Source organism: Monodelphis domestica, chromosome 5, assembly GCF_027887165.1.
Source record: "Monodelphis domestica isolate mMonDom1 chromosome 5, mMonDom1.pri, whole genome shotgun sequence".
NCBI lineage: Eukaryota > Metazoa > Chordata > Mammalia > Didelphimorphia > Didelphidae > Monodelphis > Monodelphis domestica.
The window spans coordinates 79,371,004-79,387,325 of NC_077231.1; the positions used below are offsets into that span (position 1 = coordinate 79,371,004).

The 16,322-nt window shown below is 36.9% G+C and overlaps 1 protein-coding gene across 6 annotated transcripts in view; it reads right to left on the reverse strand.

Annotated features, from left to right (window-relative positions):
• USP44 (ubiquitin specific peptidase 44) overlaps positions 1-16,322 on the reverse strand; it is a 41,300-nt gene that overhangs the window by 14,910 nt on the left and 10,068 nt on the right. The window contains exons 1-3 of one of the 6 annotated variants that reach the window (XM_056798659.1): positions 9,786-10,840; positions 8,408-8,469; positions 1,384-2,891 (exon numbers count right to left, since the gene is read on the reverse strand). In XM_056798659.1, the coding sequence (XP_056654637.1) occupies positions 1,384-2,817 (1,434 nt within the window). In that variant the 5' untranslated portion in view covers positions 2,818-2,891; positions 8,408-8,469; positions 9,786-10,840. Of the gene's footprint in view, positions 1-1,383; positions 2,892-2,987; positions 3,783-8,407; positions 8,470-9,785; positions 10,841-16,322 lie in introns of those variants that run through there. The other 5 variants (XM_016425727.2, XM_007503231.3, XM_001370788.4 and 2 more) reach the window with 5 other exon arrangements.

Genomic DNA, 16,322 nt, shown 5'->3' on the forward strand with positions numbered 1-16,322 from the left:
CTCCTGAAACATTGAGTTGATAAGAAAGCAACTGCTGACCAGTTCTTAGAATACTATTGAAAGTGTAGAGAGAAATGCAGTATAAGTCTGCTGAAAGGGGAGTGCTTGTATAAGGAAGAAGAGAAGGGAGAACAAAAACAAAACTAAAGTCTTAATACAGTCTTCCTTATTTCTCCAGTAAGTGCAAATGATGAGAGTTCTGTTGTTCTGATCAAGGCCTGAGTCTCTCTAAAAACACACAAAAAAATAAAATAGAGTAATATTCTTGAGGACTTAACAAAAGGAAACAGGTATGAGATATACATTTTCAAGTCTACAGACCAAGAACTTTCTATATTTTCAAAGCATTACAGGATAGAAGACAAAAAGGGACCTTTGGGACTAGTTAATCAGCCTTAAAATTGGGCATTTTAACTGATAAGAGAACTGAGGCAGAGGCCAAGATCACTGAAAAGACCTCAGTTTGATGGAGCTGAATAAAAAAAGTTTAATATAAATCTAGTAAGTGCTCACTATGAGCCAAGCACTGTCTTCAGTGCTAGGAATACAAAGAAAGTCCCCAAATCAACCTGAGGAGCTCATTGTCTTAAGGAGCAGCTCAACTTTCAATGGACTGCATTCTGGAGCCTCTTAGAATTTTTCTTTAAACCCATACCTTCCATCTTATAATCAATATTGTGTATTGGTTCTAAGGCAGAAGAGTGGTAAGGGCTAGGCATTGGGGATTAAGTGATTTGCCCAGAATCATACCAGCTAGCAAGTATCTGAATCCAAATTTGAACCCAGGACCTCCTGTCTCTGGGTCTGATTCTCAGTTTTACTAAGCCACCCAGCTGCCCCACCTCTTATCATTTTGACTGAGTTCTCTACCCCCTCTCACTACTGAAATTCCATCTCATAATCTCCTTCATAATGATACCAAGTTAAACAGATTTTACATTATTCTTTTAAAAACCACTGATATTCTGCTACTTTCCCATCAAGATTCTCTTCTCTGATTCCAATTTTTGGTCCAGTCTGCATTCTTGTTTTGTTTTTTAAAGCAACAGCTTAAGTACAACACCAATCACTTTTTATCCTCATTTATGGCAAAATAGGCTATTGGAACTTTGGAAATACTCCATTAAAAAACCTCATCAAAACCAAAGTATCATGAATGTTGAAGTTAACACTTCTAAATGACACTGTGGGAAATATTTTGTATTAATTTTAGCTGATTCCTCTGACCATGTTTTTCAAAGCAGTCTTTTTTTTACCTAAAATCTTCTTTGCTTAAGAATTCTGTACATGAAGATTTAGAGTCCTCTTATTTAGGATGGCATATTATTACTTAAGTTTCCTAAAACATTTCCCAAATGACAACACAACAAAAACAGCTCCTACCTGACTAAGAAGTTGTCCATGAAAGATGGTATTCACCACATTTAGAACCTGTTTGATAAGTTTCTTTTGAGAACTGGGGATGAGAGCTGGATACCTGGTACCAGTGGTCTCTAGTTCATGCTGTACTTTATCCAAAAGTTCACAGAGGAATTCCTGAGCATCTTGTTGGGCATAACCACGGAACGCTGGTATCAGCCTCCACACTGAATGTAACATGGCAAATGGGGACACCAATGCCCATTTTCCAGACCACATCACTTGGAAAAGAGTATGTAGTTCATGACAAAGAGAAATGTATTTAGAACTTGGCTCCCTGGGCTGAATAAGCTCCATGCTCCTGCTTTTAGATGCCCCACCACTTAAGCCTGAAGAAAGACTTGGGCGTCTTGACCCAGGAGAGCCTCTATATTTTTCTTGACTTTCTTTTATATGAAACATGGAGTCTATAACTGGTGGATGTTTACAAGAAGATCTAGTCTTCCCACTAGCAGCTGTAGCCAGCAATTCTTGAGTTTGGTTCAGGTCCAATTTTAAGAAACATTGCCGAAAAATAAGTAAATGACTCAATACCTGCAAAATAGAATTCATATAGCAGGTATTACCCAAATTCCTCAATCCTGTCACCCCAGGAGTAACTGTTGGTCTTCTTTTGACAGGGGAGTCGCTCAGTTTTCTTAACCTTATTTCATGTGAGGTAGACGATTTTTTGCCAGTCACTGGTGATGCCGGGCTCTGAGTGAATTTCTTTAATGGGAGCATTTCCACAATGGCAGATCGAGCAAGGCCTTGCAAACGTGAACTTTTCCTTGGAGGCATCCTCTCCATTTCAGCCTTAAACTGACGCTTCAGTTCTTGCCGTCTTCTCCTTGCTTCTTCTCTCTTTGCTTCTGCTTCTTCCTGAAGCCTTTCTTCTTCTAATCGCTTTTTCCCAATGGGAGTCTGTTCAAACCAAGATCTAAATACTTTGCCCATTAGCATCCGCCTCCTATGCCAAAGAGCAGTGAACATTTGATCTTCATTTCGAAGGAGAGCTTGGGCACCATCATGTGAAGGATAAGAGTCATCACTGGTACCCATGGAGCGTAAAATCCTTCCACTCCGGGTAGTGCAGTCATAATTCTGACTTTTGATTGCACTCAGTGTACTCCGCAATAATTTCAAGTCACCAGTTGCATTATCATTAAGAACATAGTCATCACAAAGATAACAGAAAACATACAACTCATTCACCTCCAACGCTACTGGGTGGTTACTATCCTGAAAGTGCTTGAGTGCATGTTCTTCAATGTATCTTCCACATGCCACATGAGAACAGCTGAGGCAAGCCCACACTGAATCTGTAGTATTACAATCCACACAGTGCCATTTTTGGGGATTGAGGATAGAATGATCTTGAGCAAGCCGCAGCCGCCCAACATGCTTGCATTTATCCATTGTTAAAATTTATGTCGTCTAGCTGAGAAATACATAATCCGAATGAGTTTTTGTCCGTAACTTGGATCTGAAAACTAAACACAAAAGAATATCAGTATCTAATACAATTAAAACAAAAAAATTTTTGGCACAAGGGAATTTTTCCACTTTTAAGAGATTCTAAACAATACTTTTCATTCCCATTTCTGATCTGCTTGTCAAAATAACAGGGGGTCCCTTTGCTTTCTGTGGTCTCTTAATTCACTGATCTCTCCTTATCTAATCTTCTTCCTTTCGGCAGCCCTAAAACAGGAAAAAAAACAAAAACAAACACCAACCAACCACCTTCATTTGGCCCTATATGGGGAGAGGTTCTATATACATTAACTCTTTAGATCATTTTATTAAATTTCCCCTTAAGGTTTCCTTCCATCTACATCTCTTTCTTCACTTTCTCAGCCAAACTTCTAGGGAAAGTCATTTTACTTTTCATCTTCAATTCCTCTCTTAACTACTCAGTCTTCTGAAATCTGGCTTCCAATCTCACTCCACTGAAATTGCTCTCTCCGAGATTACCAATAATCTCATAACTGTCAAATGCACTGGCTGGCTTCTTCTCAATCCTCATCCTTTCTTGACCTCTCTGAAGCAGCTGCTGCTATTCATTTCGTCCCTCTCCCCCTGGGTTTACGGTGATGCTCTCTATCTGTTCTCTAGTTCTCTGCCCATTCCTCAGGCTCTTTTGCTGGATTAACACCCATATCCTGATTCCTCCTGTCCCTCAGTAATTGTATCCCAAGGCTCTATCCTGGGTCCTCTTCTCTACCCTCTCTTTTTGGTAATCTCCCCAACTCCCAGCAGTTCAACTGTCACCCCTCTGCAGATGACTCTAGGTCTAAACATCTAGTTCTGAGGCTTCTCCTGAGTTCCAGTTCCACAACATCACCAACTGTCTAGTGAACATTTCCAACTGCAAGTCTCACAGGCATCTCAAACAGAACTCCTTATCTATATCCTCCTCCCCAATATACCCCCCTCTTCTCAAATTCCCTGATTCTATTATAAGCACCAAGATCCTTCTTTCCAACCTCAGTTACCCTCAGCTCACCTCACATCCCAATTCCAACCAGTTGCCAGGTCTCTAATTCCCATCTTTTCTCTACTCTCCCCCTTTCTCTACTCATATAGCTACTAATTTCAATTTAGGCTTATATCCCCATCTACCTAAACCAAGGGGTTACCTTCTTTACCATAGACACATACCATATATTTACCTATTTATGAATATATTCTCTCCCCAGAAAACAATTTTGTCTACAAATGTACAATTGGAGGAGTTGTGAAGTCATCTAGCTATTCTAGAAAGCAATTTGGAACTATGCCCAGAAAATTACCATAATGATTATACCTTTTGACTTAGCTAACTATACCACTAGTAGGCCTAAAGCCCCAAATAATTTCTTTTTAAAAAGAAGGCTTTATAGAGAGAGAAATATTTATAGCAACTCTTTTCATGGTTGGAAAAAACTGGAAACTAATGCTTTCTACTGGAGAATGGCTAAACAAATTGTGGTATAAAATGTAAATGGAATATTGTTGTGCCAATAAAATGGATAATTTCACAGAGGAAACCATGAAGACTTTTTGAACAGATGCAAAGTGAAGTGAGCAAACTGGAAAGCAGTATACAGTGGTAACGGTTATAGAGGAAAACCACTTTGAAAGATGGGAGCTCTGATAAACTGATAATTCACAAGTTCAAAGGAATGAAAATGCAATATGCCACTCACCTCCTGACAGAGAGGGACAAACTTGAAATGTAGGGACATTCACTTATTTGGACATGGCCAATGCAGAAATCTATTTTGGGAGACTAAGGTTTATTTTTCTGAGTTTTAAAAAAATTTGCTCAGAGAGGGGATTAGGAGAAACAAGAGGCTAATTTTTAAAATACTTGTTAATTGAAAAACAAAAAAATATATATAAAAGGAAATTATGTAAGCTCCTTGAGGGCAGGATTGTTTACATTTTTGCCTTTCTTTGAATCCCAATGCCTGGCCTACAGTTAATACTTAATAAAATTTTGGTGGTTGACTGGTCAGGCTTCTAATTTGAATTCCTGCCTCAAGTCCCTCCCCTCTCCATTCCATACTCCACCAAGGCTTTCTGCATGGCCTCTTCTTCCCAACCACATGGCCTCCTACCTCACATTTCACCTCTGTGCCTTTCTTCAGCCTGCTGGCTAGTCCACCTGGAATATACTTCCTCTGGACCTTCACCTTTCTCTCAGGCCAATCTCACATGCCTGCCTCTCCTAGAGAAAGCCTAAGGTTTTGCAGTTACTAGTACCCAATCTACCCAAAGTTATTTTGCATTTTCTTTGTATGAATTTGGTAGATAGTTACTATATATGTTGTTCCCTCCAACAGAAAGCAAGGTCTTTTTGTATTCCTTTCTACAGTGTATGGTGCAAAGTAGATGAATGAATTATGATATCTGAAAAGTAGCTCAACTTTACTTTCCAATTTCTCTAGAAAGACACTTTGCTATTTTCATTTATCATGAGATGCTCATCCAGTTTCTAGAAACTCCTGTATAAATTCAATTAGTATTTGATTTTAACATAAGTACTCCCTCTAGTGGTCTAAGAGGCTAATAATGCATATTTTCCATCTTCCTTTAAGACAAACTCATTACAGCAGAAAGCAAGTACTCCAAATATGTTTACCCTATTGCCTGTATATGTGCTACCACTTGCATCTAAGTGCTCTGAGCCTATCCAGTCATTTTTAAGATGCTTCCTTAGTCTACCTATGGGGTAAATCTTAAATAACATTCAGAAAGTTTCATTATTATACATTCTGATTTCCCATTTAATAAGTCACACAGAACATCTTTGTTCTTTAGCTTTCATTCCCTTGGCTACCAATTTGCCTTTTGGGAAAAGGAGGGAAAGAAAATAGTTATTAATGTGTTTCAATGTATCTGAACCATATACAGAAGTATGTGCAGTGATATACAAATATGAGCCTGTGTCAATAAAGATAAGGAATGGCTAGTGTGTTATACTAAGAAGTAGCTGGATGGAATTTAGTTTAATGCAAGCTATGCCTTCAGACTATCACTTTATCAGTTGAGTAGAGAAGCTGATCATTAAAAAGATGGTGGGTAACTCTATAGAAAAGGAAGTGCTAATTACAAAACGCCACAGGAGCTTGTTTTTGACAGAGTTATTATCAGAACAGACCTGAGCAAGGATTTGATAGAACATCTCATACTATTCCTTGGAAAGAATGGAAAGAACTAGAATAGACAACAGGTCAGTTATGTGTATTCAGAAATGGCTAAATGGCCACACCGCAAGAGTAGTCTATTAATGATAAGATGTAGATTTGGAAGGAGATTTCCAGTACTGTCCCAATATTTAAGTCTTGTACTTGGCTCCATGTAAGGTACAAATGGCAGAGTCAAAGGGATCTTAACTGCCTAGAGCACTGGGATAGGCCTAGAAAGAGGAATTTAATGGGGATAAATGTCAAGTTTTACACTGGGGTTCAGAAAGTCAATTTCACAAGTACACAATTTGGAAGGAATAATTAGTAGTCTTAAAAGAACCAGGAGTGGGGGCAGCTGGGTGGCTTAGTGGATCGAGAGTCAGGCCTAGAGATGGGAGGTCCTAGGTTCAAATATGGTCTCAGACACTTCCTAGCTGTGTGATGCTGGGCAAGTCACTTGACCCTCATTGCCTAGCCCTTACCACTCACAGTATTGACTCTAGGACGGAAGGTAAGGGTTAAAAAAAAAAAAGATCCAGGACTTTTGATGGGCTATATATAAGCTCAATCTTATCAGTAGTGTGATGTGGGAGCTTATAGATATAATGCAATGATGAGCTGCATTGAGAAATATAGCTCCCAGAAATAAGGTGAAGAGGGGACTTCATCCTTAGCACAATTTAGGATAATATTTTAAGCAAGGCTGAGAACACTCAGGAAGGTAACCAAGATGGTAAAGGAAGGATTCTGAATCCATGTCACTGAAGGGGTACATGAAGGAACTGGAAATATTTAGCCTGAAGAGAAAACTCAGGGACAGATTTGATAGGTAGCTATATTCAATTATTTTAAGGGAGGAAAGCAGGAAACTGGAAAAAAAAAATTATAGCCAATTTCTCTGGTAAAGGCCTCATTTCTCAAATAAGATAGGGAACAGAGCCAAATTTGTAAAATTGAGAGCCATTCAATTGATAAATTGTCAAAGGATATGAACAGGCAGTTTGTAGAAGAAATCAAAGCTATCATCACATAAAAAATTGGTTTAAACCACTACTGACTAGAAAAAAATGCAAATAAAACAACTCTGAGGTATATCTATCAGATTGGCTAACATGGATAGAAAAGAAAATAATAAATGGAGGGTATATGGGGGAATAGGCACACTAATGCACTGTTGGTGGAGTTGTGTATGCTCAAAAGGGCTATCAAACCCAGTGTAGCATCTGATGCACTAGATACACCTACTAGTTCTGTATCCCGGAGTGATCTCTAAAAAGTGGAAAGTACCTGTTTATACAAAAAATACTGATAACTCGTTTTTGTGGTGGCAAGGAATTGGAAATTAAGGGATACCTATCAATTGGGGAATGGCTGAACAAATTATAGTACATGATTGTGTTGGAATACTATTGTGCTAAAGATAGTTTCAGAAAAAAATCTGGAAAGACTTATATGAACTCATGAAAAGTAAACTAAGGAGGACTAGAAGAACACTGTACACAGAAATAGCAATATTGTAACGATGATCAAGTCTGAAAGATTTAGCTACTCTGCTCAAAATAATAGTTGAAGGCAATTTTGAAGGACTCACAATCAAGTGTTATCCACCTCCAAGAAGAAAACTGATGAGCTTTGAGAACACATTGAAATATATTTTTCATTTTGTTTTTGCTATTTTTTTCCTGCAATATGGCTGATGTGGAAATATGTTCTACATGATTTCACATGTCTGACTGATCATACTGCCTATCTTCCCAATTGGAGGTAATAGAGGGAGAGAATCTGACATTAAAAAAAAAATGAATGTTAAAAATTTTTAAATCAACTATTTTAAGGGTTATCTCCACTGCTCTTGTTCTATTTGGCCTTAGAAGAGTGAGGAGCAATGGGGAGAAGTAACAAAAAGGCAATTAACTTTTAGATTATTGTCAGGAAAAAAGCCCCAACACTCAGGATTACCCCAAAGAAGACTATGCCTTGAGACATTAGTGGCTTTCTCACCCCACCACTAGAGGTCTTCACAGGGAGGCTGAGCGATAAATCACTTTGAAAATGGCTAGATTCTGATTCTACAATGTAACATTAACTATGGTGTTTTCATTACAGAGAAACTCAGTTTGGGGCACAGCGAAGAATTTGAAATGCCTAGGCCACAGCCAAGCAGAGATGTCATTTTCATAACGACATGAGTGGAACACCAAAGACAAGGAATGGCAATCTACTACATCAGTGGTCCCTGATTCAAATAGAAGTGGGGGCCACTAATCCACATACTGATCAAGTTTTAAAATTTAAATGCGTTTTATTGTATATTTTGTTAAATATTTCCCAATTACCTTTTAATGTTGTTTGGGCAGAACCTGAAAGTGTTGTAGGCCATGTCTTTGAGGGCTCTGATCTACAAAAAAGGTAACAATAACAAAAACCACAGGAATATTTAGTAACTTTCAGTTCTGAATAGCATGTTTTCTTCCATTTCCAAATGTAGGTCCACCAAGAGGGTAATCAGGATGGGATGGTGTGTAGTCTGAGTGTTACTTTGGGGATGCAGGCAGAGGGAGAAGTCCATGGCATAGTAGTCATGTGTCACAGGGATTTTACTTATGTCCATGAAGCTCCAAGAGGATGAACTAAGACCAATGGATAAATCAATTAAGATTGGTGACAGGGAGGTAGATTTTGGCTCAACACAAGGACAGCACTGCTGATGACTAGAATGGTTTGAAAATCAAAAGATTTATTTTGATGCAAGAAAATGTGTTAAATTTAAGAGTCAATGCTCAAAGGAATAATAAAGGAATTTCATGGGGACTGGAACAACCTCCAGGAAGTGATGCAGAGCAAAAGGAGCAGAACCAGGAAAACATTGTACACAGAGACGGATACACTGTGGTACAATCGAATGTAATGGATGCCTCCATTGGTGGTAATGCAGTGATCCTGAAAAACCCAGAAGGTTATAGGAGAAGGAACACTATCCACATTCAGAGGAAAAACTGTGGGAGTAAAAACACTAAAGAAAAACAACTGCTTGATTACATGGGTCGAGGGAACATGATTGGGGATGTAGACTCTAAATGAACATCCTATAATGCAAACATCTACAACATGGAAATGGGTTCTGATCAAGGGCACATGTAATACCCAGTGGAATTGCGCAGTGGAAGGGGAGGGGGAGGGGAGGGAGGAATAGAAAATGATTTTTGTAACCAAGGAATAATGTTTGAAATTGATCAAATTAAAAAAAAAAAGTCAAAAGCCTTGAATTTAAATCCTGACAGATCTGCCAGACCTGAGAGAATTTGGGATCAGGTAAAGTGACACAGTCAATAAAGGACAAGGCCTAGGATCAAGAGAATGAATTCACATCCGGCCTCAGACACTAGCTGTGTGATCCTGGGCAAGTCACTTAACCCTGTTTGCCTCAGGTTCCTCGTTTATCAAATGAGCTGAAGAAGAAAATAGCCAAATCACTCCCAGTATCTTTGCCAAAAAAATGAAGAGTTGAACATGACTGAAAATAAATGAACAATAACAAAAAAAGCCACTTAAAATAAAGGGCTCAAACTAGCTAAAAATATGACTTTATGACTCTACAACAGCTGTGAGGTACCCTAGGTAGCTCTGTGCTGATTAAAAGGAAGATCAGTAAGACTAATAACTTTGTGCCCTTGATCCTTTCCTGCTTCCAGAACAATTGTTTAGCAATCCTACCTCTTGTGCCTAGTCATCTTTTCTTGGCCAACGTTTCCTTCTCATGACTCAAGACATTCAGGTTCACACTAGAGAGAAGATGCTAGGCTTTGAGTCAGGAGGACTTGAGTTTGCTTTAACTGGATGACCATGGGCCTCAGTTTCCTTATCTGTAAAATGCAGATACTTCAGAAGGTTGCTGTAAACATCAAATGGGATAGCACATTCCCGTTTCTCTACTCTCCACTATAATCATCTTAATATAGGCCTTCAGAATCACACCAATACTAGGACTATTTCAGTTCAAGTCCAACAATCCTCTTCTAATCCATCTTTCATACTGCTAACAGATTAATTTTTCTTAGCCACAGATCTGATAACACTGCTGCTCAAATATCTCTAGGTACTAATTGTGGATTCCTACTATATGAGTGATGGTGAACTTTTTAGAGACTAAGTGCCCAAACTGCAACCCTCATGCTGCATGTGAGTCGCTGCTTTACCCCAGACAGGGGAGGGAGGAAGCCCTCCCATTGGACTGCTGGGCAGAGGGGCAGGTGATGGGAGAAATGTTCTCAGTGGTAGAGAAGGGGAGAGGAGCATCCCCCTCCAGCACACACACCATAGGTTCACTAACACCGTACTATATCATCACTCCAGGACTTAAGTTTTCTCATGGGTACAATTAGGGGACTGAAGTGAGATGACTGAAGATCTTTCCTAACTCTGAGGTTCATGAATTTTTACCTCAGGGTTGGTATTCAAGAACCTAACAATATGGCATCATCCCCCTCTTGTAGTCTAATTATTTCTATAATTTCTAATTATCCTTCTCCTATTCCTCAGCACTACAGCCAAACTAAACCACAGAACACAGACACTGAGCTTTCCAGTGCTTGGACTTCTTCCATCCTATACTTCACCTGCTAAACATCTATGAATATTTTTAAAAGACCACCACAAATGCCACAGTTCTCTCAAAGAACTTTCATAGCTATAATATATCTGGAAGGCATTTGTACATCTATGTATGTATTATATCCCCTCCCAAAATTGAGTTGTGGAGGCAGGGATAAGCTTTGATTTTTCATTGATGCTTAAGAATACTGCAGGTACTTAATAAATTGTTAGCTGAATTGAACTAATATATGTACTACACAGAAGCTAATTAGTTATGACTATGCAATGTAGTTATCCTAAACTTAGCTTTAATAAAATTTCTATCATGCTCTTGAAAAGATTTTAAATGATCTTGCCTATAAGATTGAGGGCAAACTTGGCCCTCTGGTCTTCAATTTCCTTACCTGTAAAATGAAATTCCACAACCTCAGAGGTCCCTTTCTAAAGTTCTGATCCCATAAATCAAAACCTGACTAAGATCTTTTATGCCTAGCTTTAATTCTCTTACTTGGGTTATTAAAAGTTGGGCCGATTTCAGAATCTCAACAGTTAATTCTGAAACAGGTGAATAATTTAACATGTTTCTTAACCCCTTCTCTTAGAGATGGTTTATGCTGATTGTGAGGAGCTGAGGGACTTCATTTGACTCAGTGATGATTATTTTACTTTGATGGGGGAAGATTCAAAAATGTTCACCAATTATAAAGCCATTAAGTTGACAACTCAAAGAAGGATACTAATACTAGCTGCAATTTGGTAGAAATAAGTATAAATGACTTCTGCTCTTGCTAGTCTGATGACTTATCTTTAGCTAAAAGCACTTATGTTCAATTCATCAGCTAGTCCAATGTATCCCTCTCCTCTTAACCCCTTTGAATATCCAATCAGAATAATGTTGGATATGGAGAAAACATGAAGGATTTATTTGGATAACACAGAGCTTTTATTGTTTTAATAAAAAGGGTGGCACAGTATCGAGCGGGGATGGAATAGTATCTGTTGTTCATTTATGTCCAACAATTCCTGTGAACCATAGCAAGCCAAATACTGCCCATGGAGTTTTCTTGGCAAAGATACTAGAATGGTTTGCCATTTCCTTCTCTAGTGGATTAAAGCAAACAGAAGTTAAGTGACTTCCCACACAGCTAGTGTCTGAGTTCAAATTTTAATTCACTGATTCCAGCTCCAGTGCTCTATCCATGAGTGTCTAGTTGCCACCGGAAGGTGATTTTTTTCTTTTACTATTTTACATTTTATTTTACCATTTATTTGTTTTAAAATATTTTTCCATGGTTATATGATTCATTTTCTCTCCCTCCCCTTTTCCCTCCTGCCTCTCAGAGCTGACAAGCAATTCCACTGGGTTATACATATATTATCACTTGGTACCATAATAATAATCCATATTATTCATTTTTCTAATAATCTTTTGAAACCAAAACCCCCAATCTTATACCCATATAAACAAGTGACAAATCATATGTCTTTCTTCTGAGTTTCTACTCCCACAGTTCTTTCTCTTGATATGAATAGCATTCTATCTCAAGAAGGTGACTTATATTTGTTGACTTGCCCTTGGTCATTCTTGGGAGCTAAATGGCTGACTTTATAAAGTTTTAGTATAGATTATCAATAGCACAGTAGAGTATGAAGAATCTGACTCAAGATTCACCTAGTCCAATACTACCTGCCAGCAGCAGCCTGAATCCAAGGTTTATGCACAAATTCTATAATAATGGCCAAATGTATATATCACATCAAAACAGTGACTTTTTGTATATGTTCCATCCCATCCTATCCATCCCACCACCACCACCACACACACACACACACACACACACACACACACACACCAGGAAGGGAAAAGACAAAAACCATCATAGGAAAAACTAAACAGAAAATTTGAAGGGAAAAAATCTCCTTCAAAGGTGCCAATACAATGAACCAATATTAAATGGGTTAAGCTTGCTTTCTTTAGCAAGAATAAATCTCTAGAAGAATGAAATTACAATTATTATACTTCTACAAGATAACACAATACTCTTAACCCTACAAAGTGATTTAGAATCAAATTAAGGTTTTAACAAATCTGGTATCTATGAAATTGAAAATAACATCACTGAAGGAAGAAATCAAGATGACTATGAGAAATGGCAATGTAGAAAACATGGTAAAATTCAGGACGAATAGATCAGGTATACAATAGAGAGAGGCAAAGAGTAGCCTGTGTGTTCAGGAATTAAAAACTCACTATTTAACAAAACTATTGGGAAAACTGGACATGTTTGGCAGAAGTCAGGTTCAGATTGACACCTCAAACTATACACTATGATAAACTATAAAAGGGAAAATGATCTAGCTATAAAGACTTAAATACAAAAGGTAGAGGAAGAAAGAAATGGTTTTCAGGCTGCAGATGGGAAAGAGTTCACATCTAAATAAGGATAAAAATGAAATGGATAACTTTGGTTTCATTTTTTAATTTTAAAACTTTTTGTGTAAAGAAATCTAATGTAAAAAAAGGGAAATGGGTAACTAGGGGAAAAAATCTTTGCAACAAATGTCTACAATAAAGGTCTCATTTCTAAAATATATAAGGAACTGAATTTATAAGACTAAGCTATTCTTCAATAAACAAAAAAAACGGTCAGAAGATATGAACAGAAAATTTTCACCACTCTAAATCACTATTAGAGAAATGCAAATTAAAGCAGCTTTGAGGTTCTACTCACCAAGATTAGCAAATAAGACAAAAAGGGAAAATGACAACTGAGGAAGAAACTGTGGGAAAACAGGCTCATTTGTGCAATGTGGGAGGGAATTGGTCCAGTCATTCTTTAAAGCAACTTAGATCTATACCCACAGTTACCAAATACATAAACGTTGACCCAACAGCACTACTAGGCCTTATACTCCCAAAGAAATCAAAGAGAGAAAGATCTATACGTACAAACTATTTAAAGCAAGTCTTTTCCTGGTATCCAAAAATTGGAAACTAAAGGATTGACTTATTGGGGTAAATAAACTGTGATATATAAATGTAATAAAATATGACACAATAGTGCCATGAGAAATGATGAAATGGGCAATTACAGAAGGAACTGTAAAGACTTTTATGAACTGATGCAAAGTAAAGTAACAGAACTAAAACTGTATAATGATAACATCATAGAGAAAAACAACTTTTAAGGACTTTAGAATTGTAAGCAATGATAAATCACTATTCCAAAAGAAGGAAGACAAAAACACCTCTTGACAGTGATACATTTCAAATGTCAAAAGGAACATACATTTTTGACATTGCTAATGTGGAAATCTGTTATGCCCAACCAAGTATGGGATTAAAAAAAGATTTACTCAATAACAGAAAGGGAAGAAGAATAGTTGGTGGGATGGACAATTTTTAAAAATTTACTTGTCAAGTAATTTTAAAAATTAAAGGGGAAGAACAGGAAAAGTACCCATTTGTACAAGAATATTCACAATAGCTTTTTTTTTTTTTTAAACCCTTCCCTTGCATCTTGGAGTCAATACTGTGTATTGGTTCCAAGGCAGAAGAGTGGTAAGGGCTAGGCAATGGGGGTCAAGTGACTTGCCCAGGATCACACAGCTGGGAAGTGTCTGAGGTCAGATTTGAACCTAGGACCTCCCATATCTAGGCCTGGCTCTCAATCCACTGAGATACCCAGCTGCCCCGACAACAGCTCTTTTGAAAATGGCAAAAACTCAATAACTAAGGAAATGCCCATCTATTGGGGAATGACTAAATAATGGCAAATTAATTTATTGAGCCTGAAGATATAATGAAATAGTCAGTTTCAAGGGAAAATGAGAAAACTAGTATGAACTCAACAAAATGAAGTGTCCAGAACCAGAACAATTCAAACAATGGCATTATTAAAAAACAAAAAAATCCCCAAGAACTATGAAAGAGCCTAGAACTCTGATCAATGCAATGACAATCCTAAAGGAAATTTGCCTTGCTTGACTGTGTAATATTTGTTATGAAGGATGCCATTTTCTTTCTTTCTTTTTATTTTTTTTTGAAAGTTTCCATTGGGGGAAGGAAATTGGGACAAAGAAAAAACAAATCCTTGGTCTTTGAAAAAATATATATGTTTTTTAAAAAAGGAAAAGAAAAAAAAGTAGAAAATGTATATTCCTGAAAATGTTAAACAGATAAGAAAAAGAGAAGACAAGGAATAGTTAGATGGCTCAGTGGATAGAAAGCCAGGCCTGGAGACAACAGGTCCTGGCTTTAAATCTAACCTCAAAACACTTCCTTATCTGTGACCCTGTGCAAATCACTTAACTCCAAATGCCTACCCTAGCCCTTACCACTGGATAACTCAGTATTGACTGTAAGATAGAAAACAAAGGTTTAAAATATTTTTAATTAAAAAGAAAATGAGATGGCTAATGAATTAAGTAAATCATTTAAAGGACTAAAAATGGATAGTAAGCAAATTTAATTTTTAAAAGAGACAAATCATAATACATAACCCAGATTGAATTGCTAGTTGACTCTGGGAGGTGGGGTAGGGATACAAGGAGGAAGACAACATGAAACATACAACTTTAGAAAATTTATGTGTTAATTTGTTATTAAAATAAAGATAAAACATTAAACTTTGAAAATAAGAGAAAAATCATATAAAAATTTAAGCTAACAGAAACTACCAAACCAAATCATATGGTAAAAATGAGGATATGCAACAAAAAAAAAATTTTTAATGACAATTAACAAATAAGAAAAAAGTAAATGTTTCACTTAAATCCAGAAAGTAACTGATTAAACAGAAAATTCTAGAATCATGTATTTACAAAATAATTCTAAAAGAATCACTTAAAGAACAATTTCTATATTATATAAACCATTTTCAAAAATGGGAAAAGAAAGCATTCTACCAAATTCTTAAGAGATAAACATAGTCTGATTCCTATGTCAGTGAGAGAAAAGCACAGAAAGAACAAGACCAGGAACCCTGATGAACGAACGTCAAGGAAAAAAACACTGCACAAAAATATCAGTAAGGAAGTAACAATATCAGATAAATATTCATTATGACCAAGTTAGATTTATATTAGGAACTTTAATTTTAGGAAAACAATTTATATCATACTACAGATAGAAAAACAGCACTCAAACTAAAAACATTTAGAAGCAGAGGAAATAAAGGACCTTTTCTTAATATGATAAAAATATTACTAAATAATAATTGTATTATTTGTAACAAATGACAAAGTTTCCCAGTGAAGCACAAAAATGAAGCAACTGTCCCATTATTATTTGGCTTACATAACATATACAATATGCCAATAGTGATCAAGACAAGGAAAAATAAAAAGGCTAAGAACTGACTCAATCAAAATTATCTCTACATGAGGACAGTCTGTTTTTACTTATAAAACACCAGAAAAATCAACTTCAAAACTTATAAAGGCAATTGCTTCCTCAAAGCAGCAACTTCTACCTTTCTCCACCTGATTATCCAGGTTTACAACTCCAGTTGTTCACTAATTCACTCTTCCTCACTAATCTTCATATCCAATTATTGCCAAGTCTTGTCAATTCTGTCTTCACCACTTTACATCTGTCCTCTTTACTTAACTTCACGGGGTCAACAACCTAGCTCAGGTCAAGATCACTTTCTCTAA